The sequence below is a fragment of the Pezoporus occidentalis genome, unplaced genomic scaffold, assembly GCF_034315485.1.
Source record: "Pezoporus occidentalis ecotype Australia unplaced genomic scaffold, CSIRO_AGI_Poc_V1 ctg10, whole genome shotgun sequence".
In the NCBI taxonomy this organism is placed as follows: Eukaryota; Metazoa; Chordata; class Aves; order Psittaciformes; family Psittacidae; genus Pezoporus; species Pezoporus occidentalis.
This window is the reverse complement of record NW_026912779.1, coordinates 8,439,398-8,458,030: the sequence shown is the minus strand read 5'-3', so window position 1 is coordinate 8,458,030 and position 18,633 is coordinate 8,439,398. Positions and strand designations below refer to the sequence as shown.

General features: G+C 42.5%; 1 protein-coding gene across 6 annotated transcripts in view; it reads right to left on the bottom strand.

Annotated features, from left to right (window-relative positions):
- MACROD2 (mono-ADP ribosylhydrolase 2) overlaps positions 1 to 18,633 on the bottom strand; it is an 895,555-nt gene that overhangs the window by 21,972 nt on the left and 854,950 nt on the right. For 4 of the 6 annotated variants that reach the window (XM_062610811.1, XM_062610792.1, XM_062610793.1 and 1 more), the window contains one exon: positions 18,193 to 18,297. In XM_062610811.1, the coding sequence (XP_062466795.1) occupies positions 18,193 to 18,297 (105 nt within the window). Of the gene's footprint in view, positions 1 to 18,186; positions 18,298 to 18,633 lie in introns of all 6 variants that reach the window. The other 2 variants (XM_062610797.1, XM_062610804.1) reach the window with 2 other exon arrangements.

The window sequence follows — 18,633 nt, the reverse complement described above, 5'->3', positions numbered from 1 at the left end:
TAGGAAGTAGAGGCCAAAAATACAAACCACATAACACAGAGTCTGAACAAAAGTCTTCAAGACAAAAAGAGGGGGAGGAGGAGGAAACTTTCAATTTTGTCTCAATATGTTTCTGATCAGAGACCATGCTTTCAAAAAGACCAGGAGCGAGTTTTCCCTTTAGCACTGGAGATCGTATCCCCTCTCTCCATCAAACGCTCAATTTTAAGGCAGAGATTGTTCTAGATGCCAGCAGACATAAGTCAGTATTTTCAAAAACAGGTGACTAACATTAAAAGCTCTTTAAAATTGAGTTTAGATCCTGATTCTCAAAAGCTCCAAGCACCCAGCAGCTCCAGCTGGCTTCGAAGGGTCTTGTCTTCGTAAAGTGTTTGGAATGTGATCAGTGTTTCTGAAAATCAGGCTACCTATTTGGGATCTTAAAAATGGACTTAAATATTCAATTCTCCCTGCGCTAAGGGTGACACAACCTCTCTAACCCATGCTTAGAAAGCTCTGTGACATTCTAACTAACAGTATGGCTTTTGCCTTCTTTTTCCCACAATAGAATTTACAGAACTGTTAATAAACCCGGTGCTTATCATGAAAACTGGCAGACACTTGAGCCTAACAAGATAACAATGATTTTCCTTGAAGCCATTGAGCAATTCTGTAACATCTCCCCAAATCCTCTTAGTAACTGACAGCTAACATGGGTTCCTTCAATGAGGTGTCCTGAAGGTCAGCCACAATACAGCAGCCAGGGCTGTGGGATACTCAGAAATGCCACATTCCATACAAAAGCACTGAAATCCAGGCTGGCACACTGCAGTACTTAGCTCTTCCCATAACGCCATCCCCCTGCTATGGGGTGCCAGAAAACTTACACTCAGGATCTTAGAGCCAAAGTCAAGCCACAAGAGGATAATTGTATTAGAAGCTGATAGCAGAAGACTTTTGCCCTGCTAAAGGAAGATGACAGGCACACATTAAAAGCACTTCCTCAAGCTAAACTCCTTCAGATTGCTGGATTTGGACCATGTTTTGTGATTTATTCATAATGAAGAGCGTCTTAGCTCATGGACTTGCAGATGCCCAAAGCCTTTTCATTATAGAGCTTTCAACTATTCTGGGCTTAAAAAAAAGGGAAGGGAAGGGGAAAGGGAAGGGGAAGGGGAAGGGAAATGGAAAGGAAGGGAAGAGGGAAGGGGAAAGGGAAAGGGAAAGGGAAAGGGAAAGGGAAAGGGAAAGGGAAAGGAAGAAAAGAAAAGGAAGAAAAGAAGTGAAAAGAGAAAAGAGAAGAGAAAAGAAAAGAAAAGAAAAGAAAAGAAAAGAAAAGAAAAGAAAAAAGAAAAGAAAAGAAAAAAGAAAAGAGAAAAGAGAAAAGAAGAAGGAAAGGGAAGGGAAAAGGGAAAAGGAAAAGGGAAAGGGTAAGGAAAGGAAAAAGAAAAGAAATTGATATTGATAAAGTGCTTCCACCCATGGGTCAACCAACAGCAACATCTCCCCACTTCTTCTCTCAAGTACCCACAGCTGGAGGACAACAAAGAGCTTTTGCCAGCACCTAACACAAGGAGCAGAATTAGAAGCTGCAGATGTGCACTATTTCTCATGGTCCAATGAGAATCCAATGCAAGGATTTGCATGCTGGTGTAAGGATTGCCACTACCCACAGACTCCAGAAATGCCTCGGTGCCCATTACTTTCATGAGAACTACTGAAGCTTTCAAAAGAATGCAAAAAGTCCTAATCCCCTGGTGCAAGTGACTTCAGCCTTGACAGACGTTTTCCCAGAGTCACAGATAAAACTGAAGGATTCGGCTGTAAAGGATTAGGAGTGGTGTCACCTAGAATTAAGTCACTGGCCTTAAACCATGGTTTTGTTCAACCCCATCAGTAGCAAATTTCACAATCTTAAAAACAAGGTTTACTGACTTTCTTTAAACGTATCTATATCCTTTCAATTCCCTGAATAGGTTTAAAGGGGAGAAATAAGCCTTGTGTCCTAATGTTATTTTTCAGTTCACACTGCATATCTGTGACAATGGCGAGCACTGATTGAAAATCTTATGAGGGTCCTAAGCATAGAGCACCACTGATCCTCAGCCTGGTAAAACCTGCTGTAATTTGGGAGTATTGTGCAAAGCTAACTTTGACTTCATACTGAGCACTACAAGTCAACAAGGAATTTGCATGGCAGAGGCTAACCTGCACTTAAGTGTGATCGCCAAACATTTTGGCTTATTTAAGGAATATATTCACACAAAAATGCAACAGCTGAATAGAACAAAACCTTAAGCCTCAAACGTACCTCAAACATGGGGAAGGAGGAGGAAAGGGTCACTCTCCATGCCATGCCACGATGTGCAGCACCTCACACAAGTTTTGGCTGCTTTGCCTCCTGACATCAAAGCTTGTGAAAGTGTCTGAGTCGGGCTGGAAACTGTCTGGGCAGTCGGCAGCAGCCCTGACACTGTGCCAAAGCCACTGCAGCTCCTGTGTCCTGCAGGCAGCGGGTGGTCCGGCTGCACAGGGAGCTGACTGCAAAGGCACATGTGGAGTTGATCAAAATATTTCCAACAAAACCTTATCCTGAATCAAGTTACTTTTCCTTTTTGCCTTAAAAAAACCCAGGGAGTTTTATGGGGAATGCCATGTTTGCAGGGAGTCATGCAAACGTAGCCTGAGAAGCCCAAGATTTCCAGAGAAACGGTGCTGGCTCTTGCCAAAATTATGAACTGAAGCTATCAGATTTCTGTTTTAAAAAAAAAATTAAAAATTAAGGAAATGAGTATTTTTCAATTTGTAAAAAAAAAATTCATGGAGGAAGGAAGAAGAGATTTCTGACTAGCTGGCAGGAAGCTCCTATGAGTGTGTGTATTGGTCATTCACACAAGAATTATTTCTGGCAGAGCTAAGCAAGCTATTCTTTAACCAGTTGGAGCTGGAGTAAGCCTGATGGATATATGTATACAAGAGCAGTACAGCTGTGTTGGAAATCCATGAAAGGCATGCTCCAAGTGGGCTGATAAGCACTCAAAGCCATGAAATATAGGCCGTGCCCTCCTTGGGTGGAGACAACCACGTACAGCACCTTGCACCATGTTATCTCTTCAAGTTTAGGAACTGTGTGGCTATATGGCAGTAATGATTAACGATGATAGTAACAACGGTAATGGTTACAAAGATCCTGGTTGTGCTTCTGCATGTTCCCTGTCAGCAAAATTCTTCACTTAAATTTCATTTCCTTTATACAGAGTAATTCATAACCCGAGAAACAACTTAATAGTGTACCTATTACAGCACAATAGAAAGCATAATGAAAATAGACCCAAATTAGAGCTCTTGGAGTTCCGTTTACCAACCCTTCACTCTCATGGCACGTTTGCTATAGCAAGCTTGAAAGTTCAGCTCCATTTTATTTCTGCCTGTCTTCAGGTTTACCAATGCTGAATTAATGCAGCTCCTTCTGGAGCTCAAACACGAAAGAGCTCTGCAAATAACTGAAAGAAACGATAAGGACTCCAGGTGACACAGATCACATACTGTACACAGAATTACTTTCCCAGAGCGAGCCCATGTAGCAGCATTTTGTGACATTCATCATGAAAGTTCAGTCCTTGGAGTGCTGCCATTGTGGTCATGCGCAGCCGGCTCTCCGCTGCTAGAGCGGAGCTTATATCCAAATGCCATCCCTCCTGAGGGCAGCGCAAAGTGATTTGAATATCAGGCCTCGGGAAAGGTGGCTTTCAATCCTTAGCTGGTTTTATTTCAAACAGCCTTTCAAGGGCTGCTAGCGGGCCAATCAGTTTAAGCGTGTGATGGCTCGTAGCAACAAAACTGTGAAGTCTCCAGAAACTAGAAACCGGTGGAATGTGGAAAAAGAGTTGCCTTCTTGCCAGAACAAAATCCCTGGTAATAGATAGTGCTGGATCAAAGACAAAGTGTTCTGCAGAAACGCAGATCTTGCACAAACCTTGTCACGAAGGCTGTGGGGGCTGCTGGGTGGCAGCCTCTCTGGTATCCTAGGCTGGACCAGCCTCCTGCTATGGATATCTCCTCCCAACTCAGATGCATTCCCCATGTGGGGACACACATCACCAGCTGCAGGGCTGCTCAGTGAGCCACTGGGGAGTCCTGGCTGTTTGGGGCAATGCCTGCTCAGCATCTCCCAGCAGCAAGGCAGCAAAAGGACAAGTGAGACAGTAATTGTGAAGTGTGCCCAGCAATTTGTACCTGCTGCAGCTGCTCTCGAAGGGTTAGAGCTCGCTTCTTCATTTCCAAAGCCTGCAGCAGGCCTGACTACTTCAAGCTATCAGACAGCACTGGGATACAGTAAAGCACAGAGCAGCTTCAACTGGTGCGTTTCTTTCTGCATACATGTCCTTTGGGTCCTGGGGTCTTTGCCCAAGGACTCTTCCACCTCCCAGTCAATTAAGAGAGAGTGCAAAATACCAGAAGAATGGCATTTCCCAGCAATTTTGATAAACAAAGTATATAACCAGCTACTTTAAAAGCAGACTTTGAAATGCCACCGGCTTGCTTCCTTCTGAGCACATTCCCAGGGAGAATGTCAGGTCGCATAACTCATTTGTTATCTTTACACAGAGGAGCTCCACTAAGCACCAGCCATCATAAAAATACATTCTTTTTTTGTGGAAAACAAATAGAAAAGGAAAATACAGCATCTCTCTTAAAAAAAAAAAGCCAGTTAGCACTTCAAAGTTTACCACATGGTCTGTAAATAGCAATGTCAATACACCAGGGAGCTGCTCTCCTCTTTGTTTAACGACAGCCTGAGTTACTGACATAGAGGTAGTAATGTTACGGGCCTTCCCAGTGACACACAACTACATTGTGCATTCATTTAGACACGCTCTTTGTATTTTATTCCCCTCAATGGCCTGAAAAATACCAAGAATGGGAATAGCGTAAGAAGAGCATTTCAATCTAGCCTTGTATAAAGCATTGCTCTCCTCTGGGCAGTGCACACTCAGCAGCATTGACTTTACACACACCATGAATGGGAGTGTTAGGGAGAAAACAGCAGTAACTGAGGGCACGTCCTCTGTGTTTGTGAGGAAACCCCCTCCCAGGTTTTTCCATCATCCCTGGACACTTCCATGTATTTACAGCCAGCCATTTTAACTGCATCTAAGTGTTTATCTCCCAGGTGCCTAAATTAGCAGGTATTTAACTCTCTGATGCAAACACCTGATGTCTGGGTGCTCTCATTTGCCTGTGAATGCCAAACACAAACCACTGAATTCAGTGGCAAAAGTCCACAGGTACCTCTGAGGTATCTGACATCCCACACAAAATCTGTGCTTCACATGCTTAAACAGCTCTCTCCCATGCTTTATAGGAAAGAAGGTAAAGAGTCGTGTTTTGGGGGTTTTTTAATCTCGTTTGCAGTTGTACTGCTAAAGCTCAGGGATTAATAATAAAAGTGTGTATGTGACAATGCAGAAACAAACGCTGTTCAATGTCAAACACAAAGCAAGATGCAAATTCTTTTTCTCTGTTAATTAACCAAGCTTTCATCTCAACTGCTCTGATCTGTAAATAAAGCTCACAAGCCAGATTCAAACAAGTCTGGGAATTGAGCAAACAACCCTCGCTTCCCCCCCAACCTAAACCAAAATACCCCAACCCAACAGTCTCATAGCACTAGGTTAGCTAATTATGTTTGCCATTTGTCATTCAAGGGGACCTAAACAGATTAAACCAGGTTAAATGCAACAGCAGTCAGGCGCTGTTCAAGGGGCTCTGAATACCACCAGCCATCAGACACTGCCGAACACCGCCAGGAAAAAAAGGGGCATCCCTGACTATCCCAAAAGGTAAGAATGGGGAAGGAAAGATGGGCGGAAGATGGACTGGAGGACAGACAGACAGACGGAGAGAAGGGACAGAAGAAAGAACAAACGACTGGTCCCCAAGGCTAAAGAACATTGCATACTCCTGCTGCTATGCCTAGCCTCTAAGGATTTGCTTTCCAAGCTCTTTATTGAAATTGTTCAGGTCCTTAACTGATCTCCTGGGGGGTGAACTGGGGAGGGCTGAAAAGCCTTAAGCTAATTAAGCATGGCTGAGACATGCTTGATGAGATGGAAAAAACACAAAGCTTTTGAAAGGGTGAAAACTTTCCGACCATCTGGTAGGGGTGCTGCAAAGAGAAGAAAGAGGAAGGACAAAGGGGCAGCTCTTCACAGTCAGGAGGTACAGGACTTCTTTAATTACTGGGTCACTGAGACCATTACTGCTCCAAATGCAAGTGAAAGCCTGCAAAACAAGCTTAGGAGGCTCAGCAAAAACAACACCTCTTAGCAAGAAAAGCATCTGCAAGAAAGCGAATTGGAGCAGCTTTCCCCAAGATACATCCGCTAATTAGAAATGATAGCTAATAGATGGGGTCAGCGAGGCCCCCAGATCAGAACAAGCCTTTTCCCAGTGACCTCTCCCTCTCTCTTCCGACTGCTGTTCTCCAAGCCCTGCAGATGGTGCTCGCTTTAAATTAATACAACCCCACCAGCCAGAAGGAAGCTTCTGTTGTACTTGGCAATACAGGTGAACAGCCTGCATTTAGGTTCCAAAATGAATGCCCCAGGTGTTTCATCAATATGGCAAGCAGCTGATGTGCTCCAGCCTCTTCAGGCCTGGTTAAGGCTCATCTGTGTTTTCTCATCTCTAAGACTGGCTAGAGAAAATCACAGCATTCAGAGAGCAAACTTTGAACACCGGAGCAAAATCTGAGCTATCTTTGCTCTAAATGGCTTTGTCAGCCATGAGCAGCAAAAGCGCCAGTGTGATTCAAATGAAGAGCCCTCCCTTGCCTTCTCCTCTCAAATGAGCTGGATACAGCCATGGCTGACTACAGGTGCAGGCTAGCAAAGAGCAAGCTGGTTTCCACACCAGAAGCTGTGAGCAAACCCTTGCCAAAAAGCAGCACTATGCTAACTCTCGCTTTGGGATGTGAATACATGCAGCTGATTTCCTTCACTCCCACATGCAGACTCTTCTCCAACTATTCTGGCTGTGTGCTGTGATCCAGTCAGATTCACAAGCTGAGCAAGAACAGGCTATATCCATCCTTGGATGGGAGGCCTCATTAAATGAAGGAAGCAGCACCGACAATGTAACGCGGTGCACTGCCCTGCTGTCTCCAGGATCAGATATAAAACCTACGCCTTGACTACCTGTGGCCATTAAATATACCGAAGCAGATGTGATAAGAACAAATGGCATTAACTCCATTCTTTGGCCAAACCTCGACATGAATATCTCTTCACTAGGCTCCCCTGGAAGATTCATCTGGAAAGAGTTCCTGTGTCTTAAACTATCACACTTTTAATTCAGTACTGTTAAACATTGGCTGCATTTAATGCCAGAGGGAACAGTTTCACAAGCAGATTCTGTGATCTCTGTATATATCAGTTTCTAAGCTAGCTCGGGTTCCTTTAGATAGGCACCAGATACATACGTATTTCTTATTATCTGCTTTTCATGCTCACACACTTCAAGAGCCAGCTGGATCTGTGAGAAGAACTGCATCCAGAAAATCTACTCCCTTCCATGTCCTACGTAATGCTGGAAGCAGGCAATATTAGAAACACTGTTTAAGGACTTCTTTCTTTCTTTCTTTAAGCAAACTTGTTGCAGGGCCAGGAAATTCAAGATCAAGCTAACAAAGCATCTAAACTTTGGGATGCTTACCTGAAAAGCAGCTGTGTTCCAGCTGGTCCTGGATGTTATGGGGGGCTGCAGTACCCCTGTGTAGTTACTAAGCCATCTGGTGTGGACCGTGCAGTTCAAGACTCACGTTTATATGTGCAAGCAGACTTATGATGGGACAGCATTAAGGAAAAAGACAACTGCATAAAGTGCCCACAATAGCTGTACTTACTACACACTGGACAGTTATCACTTTGGAAGACAGAGAGATAAAACAAACCACAAAGGATGTCAGTATTACCACTCCAAGACCACTGTGGGTGCCATCAGCTACACTAATGTAAGAGGAACTGTAAAATGTCTGCTGTCTCAAGGAGAAGGCCCCAGAAGATGAGGGCACAACTCTGGTCTCTTTCAGAGATCCAGCTTTGTAGACGATTGTGATCACCAGAGAGGAGCAACCAATATCCAAAGGAAGGACTGGATGTGGTGGTAGGAACCACACCAAACCACTGTGAATGCACAAGGTGAGATGCCAAGAGGCAGGGCCAGGACTGAACAGAGACATGATTGCAGGGGCCATGCAAAACTCTGAGCCATGAGCATCCAAACCCAAGTGAGGGAAAGGAACTGTACCAGTGCTTACCACTGGCCTCATGCCCTGCTGATCAGAGCATGCTGGAAATAAATCTGAATTCAAGTCTGTCTCCATGCTGGAAGATCTCAAACCCCAATCCTCATGTCCTAGAGATCCCCTCAAAGCAGCCCCTTCCATCCCTTCCATGCATGTTGGGACACCACTGACAAGAACGTGCAACCTGCAGAGCCCTTTCACACTCGGAAAAGACCAAAACAAAAGGCAGTTTAGCTACTATGCCCTTGAAACAGCGAGTCCTGCTCAGCTTTCCATCTTCTCCAGACCAGCTGGGTCCTGGGCTGATGGAGGCACCAAGCTCAGCACCCCAGAGAGGGGGAGATGCTAAGATACAACGCTGCCAACTACCTCCCTGTTCAATCTGCGAGCTTTTCTGTTAATCTTCCCTGTTGCCTGGATAGCTGGAAGAATCAGGCAATTTAATTTCCTCGAATTGAGCTGCTGGAGTTAGGTGCTGATTTTTCAGCACAGTGACATCTTATTTTGAAGCACCTGAGGTATCTCCATTTGCGCTCGTTTGACACTTTTGTGCTACATTTCAGGCTGACAGATCATACAAACACATCCAGCAAATGTGTTCTAACTGACGAAACATCTTGCAGCCATGATAGCATTTGGCCACAAATTGGGAATCTCAGTTTCCTCCAGGCACTGAGACAGTGAATTTGCCACCCTGACCCCCCAGTTATTGACCAGTGTTAGCTGTAACCAGGGGGCAATGGTGAAAAGATTATTGACTTTTTCTTCTCAGAATCCAGAACACAGTTTAACTGATTTTCTATCCAGGTAAGAATGGTATAGCCTGTAAGTGACTGCTTATTTCCTCCACAGAGGAAATCCTGAACGTGTAAACATGCTGTCTTTCAAGGGCTGTCAAGTAATGTAGGTATTGAGTGGTTTTTGACAGGATGCTGTAAATGGAATAAAGGCATTTTTTGGCCTCCGCAGTAGCTATGCTTATTGGCAGAGCTATGCCCTTCACACCAGTGACTGGGGAACAAACAAACAAACAAGGCTCCACATCTGCAAAGGCTTATGCATCCCAACATTTCAGTTGCTCACAGACTGCCTACCGCTGCAACTCAAAGTGCATCATTCAGAGCACCGACTCTGCTGGACTGGTTTAAATGCATCTATGAATACATTCACAGCACACAGGAATGCTCCAGGAAAGGACCTCCAGAGCTCATGCAAGACCCCAAAAAGCAGATGCTGAACCCTTTCGTTAAATAACAGGAAGTCCCAAGGAGCTGCACCACTGCTGAGATACCACTACTGCATGATAAAAATACAGGTGCACTAAAGGAGATATAGGAGGTGAGATTAAATGTTAGCTTCCTCCTTGGCAGATCATTCACAGTGACTAGAGACAGGGTCAGCTTGGGCTGTTGGGCTAATGCTACGGGCCGGGTATACTGGTGGTGACCTCACACGCTCATCTGGAGGCAAAACGCGATGAAAGCCAACCAAGCAGAGGAAAACTGTTCCAGATGGCAAGATCTGCTTGAGAGAACACTCACCTGTCAACTGCATTAGGAAAAGGTGAGGGGACAGAAAACCTGCTGCCAAAAAATTACGAGAAACAGGCAGAAAAAAGAAGGGGAAAATACAGAGGTATGAGGAAAGTGTAATGCTTCACAGAACGAGACTGGGTGGGATTTTCCCCGCTCTAGTCTGCAGTAGTGAGAAGCAGATTTAATCTCACTTCAGGTCATGACCTGTCAAGACAACCTCTGCTTTATAAGTTGTAGACACGTCTTCCCCCTCACTGTGTAACAGTCCCTCCTTGTACAGCACTGACCTTCTCCAACTGCCAGGAGCGAGGGCACCTATGAAGCCATGGTGCACATCCCTGGCAGAGCCAACACTGTGGGACGTGCAGAAGAGAAAACAGAACAGAGCTGAATCACAAATTGTGCCTCCTGACCCCCTGATAGTATGCAGAGGGAGTAAATGCTGCCCTTCTCATAACAGAACAAGGTTAACTGCTCATCCACACCCTTTGGCACAACTACAGCGAAGGGACAACGTCGTTCCTAGGATCCTAGGACGTATGCTGCTTTCTTTGAATTTGTTCTTGTTCTGTACTTCAAATAAGGGAAGACTTAGATTAGACATGTGAAAAAAAGTCTTCCCTGTGAGGGTGCTGAGGCACTGGCACAGGTTGCCCAGAGAAGCTGTGGCTGCCCCATCCCTGGCAGCGTTCAAGGCCAGGTTGGATGGGGCTTGGAGCAACCTGCTCTAGTGGAAGGGGGTTGGAATTAGATGATGTTTAAGGTCTCTTCCAACCCAAACCATTCTATGACTCTATAAATGACAGCTCTCACAAATCCTCCTATCCCCACTCCCGCTGCTTGTGCTTTTTCCCCACACTTAGTTACGTCCACAATCCACTCAATTTCACAAAAATCACTGGCTTTGTGCAGTTTCTTTGTCGGCTGCCCTAAGTGTGTGGCCATTTGTGTTTATGAAATAGCTATAAACCAGTGCAACAACCTGGGCAGCATGGTACATCCATACATCATGCAACCAAGGGGGAGTACAGCATTTTCAGTTCCCAGAGCCAGCTTAGCTGGATCTGTGTATATTCCATCATAAAAAAAGGACTTTATTAATAATAAAGAGGTAGGATTCCAAAATCAATCAATGCAGAACAAAATGAAGCCTCTTTTTGTAGCAGAGAGAGCACAAGAACATAAAATCTGCCCACAAGGGATCAGATTCTTTCCTTGTGTACCTCCCTGCACTCCATTGGTGTGCTGGACCTGTTCTAATTTAAGACTGAAGTTCTTACTGTCACAAGCAGGAGTTAAGCCCACTGCTCAGACGCCTCTGTAGCTGTATAGTATATTTTAAAATGGTGCCGTTTCTCTGGAGGTGCTAAATCTAATTTCCAGATACACTGTTAACTATGATGCCATCTGTAACAGTGCAGTCCTTGGCCAGCGAGCCCTACTTTTTCAATGTGTCACAGGAAAACGTTTCTAAGATGTCACTGCCTCTCCCATATTCCTTTCGCTTGTTCCTTGGGTGCTATTTGAGATGCTTTGAAAGAGATACGTGTTTCGTTTGCATAAGGCAACACTGCTCTGGAGACTGAGCTAAACCCAAAGCCTAGTAGACTTGGACACCACCACATGAATATGGATTCCATTATCTTTCCAGTTTTCATATGCTAAAAGGGCATTATCAGTGCCTTAAAGCTCTTTAAGCCTTGTAGCTCCCAAGTACAAAACATGTAACACCATGTAATACTATTACAAACATATGAGGACTTAAAATGACTTCATAGCGTCTGCTTTTCAGTGGGATTTCATGACTTTATGTTTTTTTGGCATTCCTGCCATGGAAAATAAAAATGAAAACAGCACTTCAAAATATTCCATTAAAAATATCTAATTTCTCCTCCAGCTTCTCAGAGGATTTATTTCTTTTATTTCTTTTTATTTTCTGGATATGGAAAAGAGTTATAAAAATTACTTCACTTGATTTAATGGTGAGTGTGTTTCGGTGCTGTAACATGGGTTAATTAAACCAAACAAAGGCTCCGTTGTCAACGCTTCCAGCAAGAACAAAGAGATGATATTTTAAAATGAAATAAAAATTGCCAATTCATAATAGGATTTCTGTTCTGCTTACTGAAAATGAAATGAAGAAAGCAATCAAATACACCGAATAAACCTTAAACACTATCATTCTTAAAGTATTCCCTTCTCTCGTTTCTTTTCTTTTCTTTTGGCTTTTGTCTTGTACCCTTACCATCATGCCTGATAACAGAAAGTGACTGTGACAGCAGGCAAAATGTTTAAGCTGAAAAATTCCTTATGTTTTCTACTTTTTATTAGAAAAGCACACACCAAAACGTATCATTTGTCATTGAAAGAGATGAAAAATAATTAAAACTTAAAATTGATCTTGCCCTACCTATTCTTTACATATATTCAGGCCAGAATCTGATATATGGAAAATAATGAAAAGAAATGGATTCCTCCTGTGGCAGGGAGAAATGAGACTTTTTCCCTGTCACAGGAGGCTGAAATCAGTACCTGGGGCTGTCCACTGACAGTATAATAACCACCCCATCCTGCCAACGCATAGTGCTGCACAGCATCGCCCAGGCAGCAACCCTAGGGAAGACCTGCAGGGCCTCTGCATCCCATTTGTCACTTCTCTCAGAGCCAGGGAGGAACATTATGTTGGGCAGAATGTGCTGCCAGATGGGGTATGACTTCTGCACCGACCTGTGCTTAGAAAATGAGTGACCCCATCACCTTCATGGTCCTGCTGATCCTTTGCCATCAGTGAAGCAATTGCTGATAGCATCTACCCTTTGCTGATGTAAGAGCCTGGAGACCTCCTAGTTCAGCACTGACAAAGCCACCGCTACTATAACCACAGACACTGGGACAGAAAAGCCCACTCCTCTTCTTCAAGCTGCACCATCCGAGTGGAGCACAGAACATGCCCACACGGAGCCACTCACAGGCAGGTCAGCCTCACTTGGCTTCAGCTTTTAACAGAGCTACCACAGTTCCTTACCCATGCAGGACCTTTTAAATACATTCATGAAATTCAACATACCCTTTGCAAACTTAGAAGAAAAAGCCACCTCCTCTTCCAAAAGTAATCTTTACGTTCCACAGTTTCTTTTCCCTGCCTACAATTATGCCCTTTGCTACTTCCACATGGCATAGGAATTACCTGGATGTACTTTTCTGGCACAGCTATAGTGCCTTCAGAAGACCAAAGTCCTTCGCACTAAGAAATACAGACCAAACAGCCCTTGGGCCACCACAGCTTAACCGCAGCAGGCTGACAAGCAGAATCCGGTTGCAAAAGCTCCTCATCTGGTTGATATTACAACTGCAAAGTTGATAAGTTTTGTGAAGTTCTCAAGAAAATAAAGGCATGTAAAGCGAGGCTGCTTAAAACCTGAAGTTATCCCCTGGGTAAACGCACTTGTTTGGCTTTCCAGTGATAACTGCGTACCTGCAGCTACTTCCAGCTAATTGCTTTGCAACAGTCCACCTCTCTGCACAGATTATAGCTTTAGACACACAAGTTGAAATACCCATTTGCAATTTTGCGGCTCTAAATCACTTCCAGCATTTCTGCACAAGGTCCAAAGGTGCGCTTTTTTCTTTGCTAAATATCAATACCCGTCAGAAGCAGATTTTAAAGACATTTTTCATATTTATGGCCAGACTACCCTGTAACAGCCCCCCAAAATAGCATCTGATCTATTCAGTATCGGTTGTTATCAAAGACAAAACAAACTGTATCTAATTTGGGATATTTAATCCTTTTTTCCTTGGGCAATTGAATAGAAGAAGTTGAAGCCTTCATACTAGATCTTCAGAAGCCACAACACTCCAAAATATCTCTGTATTCTTGTCTTTCCAATACAGAAAATATCCTTTTAAAGACATGCAAGGAACAGCTTTTATATATCTTTTTTTTTCCCCCAAGATGTCTCATCCATCTCCACTTGAAGCTGAAAGAAGTTTGATTAAGAAATAATAGGTAGTTACAATTACCATGACTCAAGAATAAAGATGTCAGATTTGTCCGAAAAGATCTTTCTCGAGAAGTACTTCGTTTCTCTACAGCCACAGTGTCACTTCAAACCAAGACATTATTTCGACATTATTTATGACTGTACCAATGCATGTAAAATCCTATAAATGCCTGAGACTGAAACTATAAAAAATTGAGAGCTCTTTTCCTGCACGTTTTGGAATATTTAATTCCCTCCAAGATTATGCCATAAAATTCTCTCTCTCGCTAAAGTACAGGTGGGTAAATGACTTGAAAATCCAGCTGTTGAAGTGAAGAATGGATGAAATGATGGCTACTAGTTACAGCTATTTATATAACAAAGATGAACAAAACCTGGCTGAGCTTGAACAGAAATTATGTGGAATTCAAATTTACAGTAAAGAGGCACTGACCAGAAGACCAGCAAAGTAAATCATGTATACTGCAAATGATTTAAACTGTGTCACCTCCCCCAGCCTGTTCCCAAGCCTGCCTTAACATTGTATGGTTCATAGAGAGAAAAAGATACAGTTCCCTCAAAAAGTCATTCAAACAGGGTAAGATGCAACTGCACAGTAATACTAATTGTAAGGGCTGCATCCTGCTCTTAAGTGAAAACCCAGGAGATTTCAATATCCTTTTTATAGGCATTAACTATAGCATTGTGCTCCTTGATTGGGCTTCAGGAACAGACTGCTTCTGCATTTCTAAACTTGTCCAATGGAAAAAAAATGTGTTCTTTGCCCAGGGAGGATGCTATCCAAACACTCTAGATTTGTTTCATGGGGAAGAAACATGACAGGTCAAGCCTGAGTCATGGTCCAAACAGCACAAGACAAAATATTTTACCCTGAATACAAAAGAGATCCAACAGAATTACTGGCTATTTCTGCAGTGCTCTGGCAGAAATACTATCCTTCAAAGAGGTAAGAAGCTTCCAGAGATGCTCAGTGAGGTAAATCACCGTAGCTGATGTCTTGATGAAGGGAGATGGAAGGAAGCAGGAAATACGAAGACAGAGGGCAGAGCAGGCTCAGAGGAGGGACTGGATACATATTCACACAAACAAACATGAGCTGTATTTCCATATGCTGCAAATTGTGTTGTGGAAAAACTGGGATGATTAAAACTACAATTAAATGCTGAATGTATGGTCATTACAACATGACAGGACTACTTCCAAGCATACATATAAAGGGGGTGCCGAATGGTCTATTAAACCCATGTATACTTACCTAGTCAACAAATAGGTCAGTGATGACTATTTACTCTGCTTTTTAATAAAGGGATTTGAGAATATTCCCTAATCTTATAAGAAACACAGATTTTCATTATTCTTTTGTGAACCAGAAAGAGTGCATTATGGCAGATGGAAAAAACGAAAAAGGCATCTTGGTTTGTCTTTTTTCTTCAATTGCTCCCTAGTAATACATAACCTTAAGTTACAGTAGGGAAAAAAAGGGAATAAATTGGCACATGTTGTATTTTATTACTGATTTTAGAGAAAGCAAAGGCAGGTTTTTATGAAACACACACAGTGCCTTACATTGTTAAATTCTTCAGGGTAATCTGGTTTGTTTCTTGATGCTGGCAATGGGAAACAGTAGTGAGACTGCCAAGTCTTTGAGTCTTCATTCCCCTGAGCTCCCAGTGTCCCAGAACCTCGAAAGCACTAGGATCCATGACTCCTTAGTAATAATGCACTATGGAGTGACCCTAGAGCTGTGAAGCCAAATGAGCTATACAGAAAGGACCCTCTAAAATCCCCCCGAGCACGTAGATGAGCTGGCAGTAAAACTTGCACAGTTAGATCAGAAGTTTACCTGTGGTTTCTCAGAAGTTTGCAAAATCTGAGACACATCTCGAAACCAGCAAGAAACGGTCATTTTTTAACATGGAAAATGAGATCACTGAAAAAATTCCTAACACATTTCAAAGCCACTATCAGTAACTGAGCAGAAATCTAGCTTTAGGTTGGAAAAGGGACTTTGATCTTTTTTGGTCATTTAGTAGCTTCCACAGCTCCAGTGCTGGGGACAGCACAGGTCACAGATGACTCCCTGATGGTTCAAGGCAAGAGAAAGAGAGGACAGAAGCAGCAATGTGCTACCCTTTGCTCCAGGCTGAGCTTGCTAACACAAAAAAGGCAGAACAGAAAGACCAGGCAGTCTGCAGTTTAGTAGCTGTTATGTTTGGCTATGCATATAGATCTAGTACAGGTTAAAATTACTTAAGATCCATGTATTTCTATTTAATGGGACTAGCAGTCCCATGTTAGCTTTTTTCCCATGTGTTCTCAGACAAAAATATGCCGTTTTATCATATGTCAAATATACGGTGGACTCTGCTGGAAAACTATTTAACTGAATTAGTTTATGAGGTAGCACTTGGGTTACATAAAATAAAGTTACATATCTCTAGCTTATGCCTGGTAATCTCTTTCCATTAATAGGAGTCTCTCCTTGAGGAATATATCTTGTTTTATCAGCCTGAACTGCAGCTGATATCCTTTTTTTACTTCCCTTTGTCAAGATGCACCTTGCTTTGTGGCACACACAGACTCATGTGGCAGAGTTCTGTGTGCCCACCAGAATTAGAAACATCTAGCAAGATGGGTGCTGAGTGTGCTCTACGTATTCTTATACCTGTAAGAATGGAACAAAGCAAGGCAAGGCCTTAATTTCCTTCCTTTCTCAAAACCCTGAAAAAGCACCCATTTCTTTCCCCTGCCACAAAGACAGCGTGTTTGGAAGAAGCTAAACAAGAGTATCTATGCAGTTACCTAAGTAACCTGCATGTAGATTCAACACATCATCTTTTATCATGGAACTGACTGAGAGCTCACTTAAATCAATGAGAGTTCTTCTGTGAACTTCAACAAGCTTTGGATCAGATGAATCCTGCATAGGAGCAGTAGGAACACGTTCCAAAATGTTTGGGAAGAACCTTTCAGTTAGTACTTGAACCTTTCAAATCAGGGGCAGGAAAAGTGCCAAAACCAACCCTTTTCTGACATTACCTTCTTTTCCTTAATGTTGCATATTTTAATAGTAGGTAGAGCAGATGGTGAAATATAATCTCTCCACTGAGAACTGACAGTCACTAGCTGCAGGGGACACTAAAGTATCAAAGAGAAGGAAATGTACAAATAATGAAAGTACATTTTGTCCAACTTGCTTTTGACGAGGCATAAAATAAAATGTAAATAATTTCTATTAGGAGGAAATTAACACAACAACGTTGGTATCTGCAATCAGAGTGAGTTTACGTAACCTGGATCCACAACCGAGGTAGCACAGTATCATTTACCTGGATTTGAAGTAAGGGTTGCATCAATTCTATTTTCACCAGCAGTAGTAACACACAAAACCGATACCATTAACACGACTGATTATAAAAAGAGGTGATTAGTCTCAACTTTGATAGGCAACTAACAAAGAAAAGGAGAGGAAATGTTGTTTACCTGTATCTGAACAAAGAGGCTCTATTAACCTGGGTTTGCAGTGAAGAAAAGTGTCAATATTGCTAACACAGATTTGCAATTAAGTTAGTGTCAATGTGGCTGGAAAAGGAGTTCATAATTAGGATGACACAGTTAGTACTGACCTGAATTTTCAATAAAAATCAGGTGTGTGTTTTAATTTGGAACTGCAAAATGCATCCCTGTGCTCTACAAATGACCATTTAATTATTAACTTGCAGTTACTTCACAAATAGAGAATTACTTACATAATATGTTATTCTTTATGTAACTAGGTGTCTGTTTCAACTGGTGACCTGAACATAGGGTTCACTTGAAATGAAACTTCTAGATTTCTTTGCAGAAGCATTAAGGATTTAAATACTTAACTTCCAGAAAAATATTACTGCTTCAGCAAGACTCTGTGTTCCTGTTCAAAAACTGGTTTCTTTATTAAAATTACTAGTCTTAGTTAATTACCAGTTAAATTTCTATTAATGACCTTGCAAATAATTATCATACTCATTTATTGTAAATACTCTCGAAGCTCCTTGTGTACATGATCAAGAGGGTACTTAAATGGACATAAATTGGTTGTTTAATCAGCTTAATGCACTTTAATGCAGAAAGCCAACAATGAGGAGAGTATTTATTTTGAAGCCACTTTAGAATCGGAGTGGGTATTTTTTATACTTATTTTTCTATGTAAATCCAAGCCCAATATATCAAAACAACACTCAAGGATAGGCAAAAAAGGATTTTTCTCAAGAAAAAAACCCCACAACCCCATGCTTTTATGTCTCTTTCCGTGTTTCTCACAATAGAAAAGGAAAACATGAGCCCAGATGCCATTCTCTGTCTCCATCTATTTTATAAGTACCCTCACCTCCTCCTTCTTCTTTTCCTCCTTCTTCTTTTTCCTCTGCACCACGAATCAAAGGCATTTCGACTTCTGTTGTTTCTTCTTGGTTCAACAATGGCTCTGAATAAGTTGGGTAAAAGAAGATGAACCGTAAGGACATAAAGGATTAACATAGAGCTTACCAGTAAAGCACTGACAGAGGAAAAGGATCCTTTTCCCCAAGAGTACAGATGCAACAGCTGTCTCAGGAAATCCCAGGGGCTGTAGTTGAAAGCAAGGCCTTCATCCTCCAGGATACTGAGCTTTCTGGGACTTAGCACAAAATGCCCGTATCCCTACTTCAAGCACAGACCTTTATCAGGACTTGTTGCAAGCTCAGACACACATGTACTTAAGTGTTTTGTTGGACTGGGGACAGAGCAGTCAGTGCTCTGAACATAAAAGGCTGAAGTGCTTGTCATCAGG